The 8,000-nt window shown below is 40.8% G+C and overlaps 3 gene segments (V, D, J or C); 2 read left to right on the forward strand and 1 right to left on the reverse strand.

Annotated features, from left to right (window-relative positions):
- Window positions 1-391: 391 nt before the first annotated feature.
- On the forward strand, window positions 392-916 carry LOC129409123 (Ig kappa-b4 chain C region-like; the record flags this gene model as incomplete). The annotated part of the segment is given in 1 exon segment: window positions 392-916. A coding segment is annotated over 1 exon segment (374 nt), but the record flags the coding sequence as incomplete, so codon positions are not given.
- A 3,119-nt stretch (window positions 917-4,035) lies between these two features.
- On the reverse strand, window positions 4,036-4,681 carry LOC129409122 (Ig kappa chain V region K-25-like). The segment is given in 2 exon segments: window positions 4,036-4,388; window positions 4,487-4,681. Coding segments are annotated over 2 exon segments (426 nt in total).
- A 317-nt stretch (window positions 4,682-4,998) lies between these two features.
- LOC110156533 (Ig kappa-b4 chain C region-like) lies at window positions 4,999-6,684 on the forward strand. The segment is given in 2 exon segments: window positions 4,999-5,173; window positions 6,237-6,684. Coding segments are annotated over 2 exon segments (489 nt in total).
- The last annotated feature ends 1,316 nt before the right edge of the window (window positions 6,685-8,000 follow it).

Raw genomic sequence — 8,000 nt, forward strand, 5'->3', positions numbered from 1 at the left:
TTTGTTTTCTGTGGGGATTTTATTTAAAGTTTATCTTTAACTGTGAAACTGTTCTGTTGTTCTGCTTCAGTGGAGCCTCTCAGTTCTGTTTTCACTCATTTCAGGCTAAAAGTTACATTTGTACTGAAAAAAGTATTTCATTTCCTATTATTATTCTAGATAACATTACATATATTTAAATGTATGTTGACTTTCTTATATATTTTTTGGAAGTAATGAAGTCCAAGATTACTGGTGTGAGGTCCACCACCTGAAAATGTTTTTGCTTTACCTGGAATGTTCCATAGAACAATTTCAACACTTTCATCTTCCGTTTACATCAATACATGTGTTTGTACTGACAATTAAATACTGGTTTGATGGAGTCACTTTTTGTTATTTTCTGGATAATTCCATGGAGAAAAACTTGTGTGTGTGTTTGTGTGTGTGTTCACAGTGGGGCGAGTGGAGCCCAGCCTCTGGGTGCTGCCCCCCTCCAGAGAGGAGCTGGCCCAGGGGAAGGCCACCCTCGTGTGCCTGGCCAACAAGGGCTTCCCGTCAGACTGGAGCGTGTCCTGGAAGGTGTCCGGTGGCGGTGCGGGCGGGGAGCAGAGCCGGAGCCCCGCGGTGCCGCAAAAGGACGGCCACTACAGCTGGAGCAGCAGCCTGACGCTCCCCGCACAGCAGTGGAGGGAGGGGGGCGTGGCTGTGAGCTGTGAGGCCAGCCAGGGCTCCCAGAGTCCAGTGTCCCACACACTGAGCACACTGCAGTGTTCCCACCACTGACACAGTCACTGGGATCAGCCTGCAGAGCGCCCTCTGCTGTCAGCTCACGCCTCTACAGCTACAGCTCCACTTCACTTACTGCAGCACAGCACACAGGCCTCTGTCCCAACTGGAGCTTCTGCTCCAAATAAAGAGCTGTGCATCAAAAGCATCTTTGTGTGTGGAGCTGCTGAGACACACACTTCAATAAAGACTCTCTGCACTCACATGTGACTACGCCTCATCTTTCTCTTTTGTCCTGTTTTATTTTCTTTTTTATAAATACGTATATAAATAGATACGTAATATTATATAATATTATATAATAACATGTCCTGAGATTTTGACCCAAACTCACAAATTAAAAAAAAAAAAAGCCAATGGACCCTGCAGCTGTCCCAGTGGACCATGTGTCCCAGTGGACCATGTGTCCCAGTGGACCATGTGTCCCAGTGGACCATGTGTCCCAGTGGACCATGTGTCTCATTGGACCTGCAGCTGTTCATTGACATTTACATGAGAAGTTGAGGAACAGACCAGAGGAGTGTCATGAGGAAACTCTGGAATGGTGCATGACATAGACAGTAGAATTAAAGTAGTAGTAGTAGTAGTAGTAGTAGTAGCAGCAGTAGCAGGAGTAGTAGCAGTAATAGTAGTAGTAGTAGTAGTAGTAGTAGTAGTAGTAGTACCAGCAGTAGTAGTAGTAGTAGTAGTAGTAGTAGTAGCAGCAGTAGCAGCAGTAGTAGTAAAACAAATAGCTAAGTCTAGTAGTACTACAAGCAGTAATAGAAATACCAGCATTTGTAAAGTAGTAGTGTAGTGTAGTGTAGTGTAGTATTTGGATTTTGTAGTGGTCTTGTTAGCAATAGTTATGGAAGTAGTAGTACAGTTGTAGTAGTAGTAATGGTGGTGGTAGTAGCAGTAGTAGTAAATGGTAATGGTCACATTTTTCTATAGCGCTTTTCCACCTTCAAGGCACTCAAAGCACTTTACAACAAGGAACCATTCACCCATTCACACACCAGTGTACACAGACACTGTGGGCAAGGTGGGTTAAGTGTCTTGCCCAAGGACACAACAACAGCATTCATCTGTGGGAGCTGGAATCACACCAGCCAACCTGTGGGTCAGTGGATCTGACCACTCAACCTGTGATGTTTATGTCAAGAGCTGGAATCAAACCACCAACCTTCAGATCAGTGGGCGAATGCTCTACCAACTGAGCTACTGCCGCCCCAGTAGTAGTAGTAGTAGTAGTAGTAGTAGTAGTAGTAGTAGTAGTAGTAGTAGTAGTAGTAGTAGTAGTAGTAGTAGTAGTAGTAGTAGTAGTAGTAGTAGTAGTAGTAGTAGTAGTAGTAGTAGTAGTAGCAGTAGTAGTAGTAGTAGTAGTAGTAGTAGTAGTAGTAGTAGTAGTAGTAGTAGTAGTAGTAGTAGTAGTAGTAGTAGTAGTAGTAGTAGTAGTAGTAGTAGTAGTAGTAGTAGTAGTAGTAGTAGTAGTAGTAGCAGTAGTAGTAGTAGTAGTAGTAGTAGTAGCAGTAGTAGTAGTAGTAGTAGTAGCAGTAGTAGTAGTAGTAGTAGCAGCAGTAGTAGTAGTAGTAGTAGTAGAAGTATACTTAAAACATCACGAGGACAGTATCAGGTGTTTGGATTTCAGTTTTATTTCCATTGGACAAAAAGTTCAGTGAAAAATAAATAACTTGAGTTTTCCGTGAGCTGAACAAGTGCAGTGAGTTTTTCCTCCACTGCTTCAGAAATCACAAGAACCATGTTTGGAGCGACATCAGTCAGTGTGGCAGTCACTTCTTTCAAATTCTACAACACTGAAAAAAACAACACTGGTAAGTGAACACATGTAATCAACTCTGTAACAAGAAAATATGAGGAAAAACAAACCAAACATGCACTGTTCATTTTTACATCTTCTTCTATTTCTGACGCAAAATGACGGGTGAATTTGAATGAGGAATGTGTGATTAAAAAAAAAAAAAAAAAAAAAAAAAGCACTGAAGGTTTATGCCATTTAAGAAAATACGGGTGGATGTATGTTTAATTTAACTTTTTAATACAACTACATTTTCTGTACAGTACTTTTCTGGCACTTTAACTCCTACATACGGAATATATAGTACAATGTAACAGTACTTTTACTCGAGTAATATATAGTACAGCATAACAGTACTCTTACTTGAGTAAAAGTTGTGGTTCCTCTTCCCACTGTGAGTAAATAAGTTTTTTTTGTTTTTTTTATTTAGTTTGTCTCATTTTTGTGTCTCTCTGACAATTATTTTCACAATATCACATTTAACATTATTTCCTCATTCAAACTCACCGTAAACAAAAATAAATCTCAACTGTAATGAACTTTATATATATATGTGTGTGTGTGTGTGTGTGTGTGTGTGTGTGTGTGTGTGTAGTGTGTGTGTGTGTGTGTGTGTGTGTGTGTGTGTGTGTGTGTGTGTGTGTGTGTGTGTGTGTATCTGGTGAAGTGAATGAGACTAGGTCAGGGGCTTCAGCTTGTGAGTTTCTTTTAAAATGACCAAGTCAAAATGATCGACCTGTTACAAAGCCAAACAAACTGTTCTGAACTGAGACACTCTGAGTCTTTCCTTTACATTCTCTTACTTGTTTTGCAGTGGGATTTTCCAGCCTCTGCACATTTATCAAACCAAACGCACATGGTGACAAACACAGATGCATCTGTGCACTTTTATTAAGCAAACTTCAGCCACATGTCATGTTAGGTCTGTTCTGTGCTGTAGGCTCCTCTGTGCCAACACTGTAACATACATTTAGATTTGTTTTTGCTTCGCATTTCATCTTGCTCTTCTCATCGGCGCAGAAAAGATGGAGCCTGTGTGCTGTATGTGGGGAGGAGTGAGAGCATGAAAAGGCGAGGAGCGAGGCGCTAGCATGACAAATACTACGACACTATGATCTACCCACACGACCTTGGCAATCGACTGGTAGATCGTGATCGATGTATTGGACACCCCTTATTTTTTCTCCTCTGATCTGCATCAGTCTCATGATTGACCTCGAGTGCCTTCGTTTGATGGAAATCCATCACAGGACAGAAAACTTTAATCAATGTGAATGAAAGTAAATATTTTATTGTCAGATCAATACTAGTCTGATCAGGAAATGTGGTGTACACCAGTTTGAGATAAAATACTGACTCAATAAGTCTGAATTTTCAATTTTCAGTTGGTGTCATGTGTTTTCTACATAAACACACGATGAAGGAAGCACCGCCACAGCTCAGTTCAGTTTCACTTCAGTCTGAGAAGGTTTTTGTACGAGTCTTTTTCACTGTGTGAACACATTCTGACTGTTGATGTAGTGAACACTCTGACAGTAATACACAGCAGAGTCTTCAGGCTGAACTCCACTGATGGTCAGAGTGAAGTGAGACCCAGAACCACTGCCTGAAAAACGACTGGGGACACCTGAGGTTCGATTAGAAATTCTATATATAAGAGCTTTAGGAGGCTCTCCATCTCTGTGTTGGTACCAGGACAGAACGTAGATGTCTCCCTTAAACTTGTACAGATCCTGACTGAGATTACAGTCTATGTTGACGGTGTCCCCCAGGGCGGCCCTCACTGCTCCAGCCTGACTCACTGTCACCTGTCCTCTGGACTCTGAACACACAAACACAAAGCACCTGATGGTTTAGTCTGGTTGGTCTCAGAGGGACGGATGTGGACAGAGGACAGCAGTGGGACTCTCTGGACTTTACCTGTGAAGCAGCAGCAGAGGACAGTCCACATGAGGACGCACACCAAAGTCATGTTGGTGATGAGGAGGCCGTATGTGGCTTGTGTTGTCATGAAGGACAGCTGCCAGTGCTCCAGAGTGCACCTCTCAGGACTATAAAGTGTCCCACTGGACCATGCAGCTGTTCATGCAAAGTGTTTGTCTATGGAAATGAGGCTCCCACACAGACATGGAGCACACTGAACAGCTGCAGGGGCTGTGTCAGCAGAATTAGACCCATATTGGTTCCTGGTGTATTTTAAAATTTAATGCAGAATTGTAAAAGGTCTGTCTTTTTTTAAATTTGATGCTGATATTTGATATATTGATATTTACTTGGTTAGTATCTTGAAGCATTTGATTTTAAATCATTTCATCAATTCATGAATCAATTCATAAAATATTGTCACTTTTCTTTATTTTACTTTTTATTAAGAAAAAAAAACTAAGTCCACCTCTTTCTGAATAAAAACATTGTCATCTCCTTGTGAACAGTGTTTTTCAGTTTAAATGTGTAAATGTGAGCTGTTTGTCAGTTGTTTATCAGTCTCTGTACAGCTGAATGGTTTTGTGGTGTTCTCTGAGCGGCTGCAGGTTTTTGTACGACCACTCCATGAGTTTGTATCACTGTGGTGGACGTTCGGTGGAGGAACCAGACTGGAGCTCAACTGTAAGTCATCTCTTTATGTTCACTTTAAATGACACTTTGGTTTAGTTTGTGGTTCATCTGTTTCTATTTCTGAAGCCTGACATCATTTGATTTTTTTCTGTTTTATTCTAAATACTGTTTGGAGTTCTGGGTGAGCAGTGTCTTCTTATCATCCCCACAGTCACTCACCTCAATTTATACAGAAATATTTTATTCACAATCAGACTTTTTGAATTTTATAATTTTAGTATTTTAATATGGCATTCTGGATTTTAATTACATTTGTAAATATATATTTTTTTAATCTAACTGATATAAGTAAAGGTTTAAAATTGTATATCATAATTGAACATAATTGTATTTATTTGTTAATGTTGATATTTTAAAAAAGAAAAAAAGAATGTAAAGAAGAATATAAAAATATTTTCTTTATGACCAACCTAAACTTCAACTTTTTAGTTTATCTTTAGCTCTGAAACTGTTCTGTTGTTCAGCTTCAGTGGAGCCTCTCAGTTCTGTTTTCACTCAGTTCAGGCTAAAAGTGACTTTTGCTGTGAGAGAAAAAAAAAAAAAAAGTACTAATTAGTATTTAGTAGTATTGTAAGTATTTTGACTTGCATTTAAGTTTTTTTTTGGAAAATAATTAGAGTCCGAGATTGACTGGTGTGAGGTTCACCACCTGAATACTGTGAAGATGTTATTTGGAATGTTCCACAGAATTATGAATGTTATTATTATAACGTTCCACAGATTTTAATTTAATGCCAACAAATATTACCTTTTGTTTTTATCTGGATAATTCCATGGGGAAAAAAATGTACATATTCTAAAAAAGATTCAAAAGGAGCGTTTCATGGATCAGTGGTCTTCTTTGGGGAAGAGACGTCAGTTTTCCTTGAGGAAAACCATAGACTTTGGAAGTTGTCCATTAAGATCTGCAGTAAATTAATAAAGGCATTTTATTGTAACCAGTGAATGCCTTGGGTTCCTTACATCTTTAAAACTTACATATTGTCAACCAATTATGATGAAAAATCTGCCCTTCACAGTGTGTGTAAGTGTGTGTTTGTGTGTGTGTCCACAGTGGGCCGAGTGGAGCCCAGCCTCTGGGTGCTGCCCCCCTCCAGAGAGGAGCTGGCCCAGGGGAAGGCCACCCTCGTGTGCCTGGCCAACAAGGGCTTCCCGTCAGACTGGAGCGTGTCCTGGAAGGTGTCCGGTGGCGGTGCGGGCGGGGAGCAGAGCCGGAGCCCCGCGGTGCCGCAAAAGGACGGCCACTACAGCTGGAGCAGCAGCCTGACGCTCCCCGCACAGCAGTGGAGGGAGGGGGGCGTGGCTGTGAGCTGTGAGGCCAGCCAGGGCTCCCAGAGTCCAGTGTCCCACACACTGAGCACACTGCAGTGTTCCCACCACTGACACAGTCACTGGGATCAGCCTGCAGAGCGCCTCTGGGAAAGTCCAGGGAAGATTTATTTTATTGTGACTTTAATGAATTTAACAAATAAAGAAATACAAATAAATGTCTTTGCTCTGAACCACATGGATGTGTTTTGCTCCTTTGGTATTTCATAATAAACTGTATAGTATTATCCAGATGAAACCATCATTTAACAATATAATCATTTGTATAATTCATAATAGAATTATTAAATAATAATATTAATAATATAATAGTGTCAAATGAGCAGTTTATAAATCAAGTCAGTGACACTCTGTATTGATGCTGTCGTGAAGACCAAAAATCCCATGTTTATATCAAAGATACAATGATCACAAATTCTCTGGGTTTTGTTTTAGTTTAGTTTTGTTTTTTTGTTTTTTTACAAATACAGTTTGATGAACTCCTCCGGCATTTGTCAGAATGAGCTCAAGTTTGGTGAAAATGATCTAGAGGAGTAGGGACATTGTTAATCTTCTTCCTGTGGTGCTGTCGCACACTTTGCCTGAAACTTTGTAAAAACGCCTCCATTAGTGTAGCAAAGAGGAAGAGAAGGTGTGATTGTGTCTCACAGTCGACAGTGGGACTCACGTAAAGAGGGAAACTGAGGCAGCGGCCCATCATTGCTGCTTGCGGCTCTATTTATTGTCAATATTATTGTTATATTTTTGTGAAGTGTAATGTACAGACATGAATATTGAAATAAGCAGAGACGTCCCATTTGCTGGAGCTCATAGAACAAAAGACAGAGCACTTGTTGTCATGGAACATGTTTTATTCAGCCTGTGCACTGAGCAAAAGTCACACTCTACATCTGAGTCTTACTGCAGCTGTGGGATGCTCCGTGTTCAGGGCCCATGCAGCTCTAAGCAGTGGCTCTAAGCAGTGGCTCTTGTGCAGTGACTGGACGTGGACGTGTCCGTGGTGGTGCACCCTACAGGAGAACAGCTGTCCCTGCAGCCAGCTGTCCTCAGTCAGGCTCAGGAGGCTGCTGCTGCTGTACAGGCTCCACACTCCTGCTCCACGCTGCTCTGAGCCGCCCCTGTGACCAGCACCATTTAAGCAGCTTTATTCAGGAAGGAAGGAAATGTCCTCTATGTGCAAGGACTTCAAACACTCAACTTTCTACTCTCTTCACATTTCACTTCATGCTTTCAGCTTCCTGTAATATGTAACACTTTGAGACCTTTTCACATTCAAAAGACTGAGTTTAAATTGTTCATCTCTATGGTGATGGTCCGACTTCCTCATCATTCACAGATCTTCACTTCTGTCGACATAACTGTAAAAATCTGTTAAAATGAGCTAAATAAAATGTGTTTTAACTTGAGCTGTTTAGATTTCTGACTGTTTTCACTGCGTAGTTTTCTTATTTCAAAAAGATGTTATTTTGTCATTTGGTAAACACATGAA

Source organism: Boleophthalmus pectinirostris, unplaced genomic scaffold, assembly GCF_026225935.1.
Source record: "Boleophthalmus pectinirostris isolate CB_2022bp ecotype Guang Dong unplaced genomic scaffold, ASM2622593v1 HiC_scaffold_1855, whole genome shotgun sequence".
NCBI classification, from domain to species: Eukaryota; Metazoa; Chordata; class Actinopteri; order Gobiiformes; family Gobiidae; genus Boleophthalmus; species Boleophthalmus pectinirostris.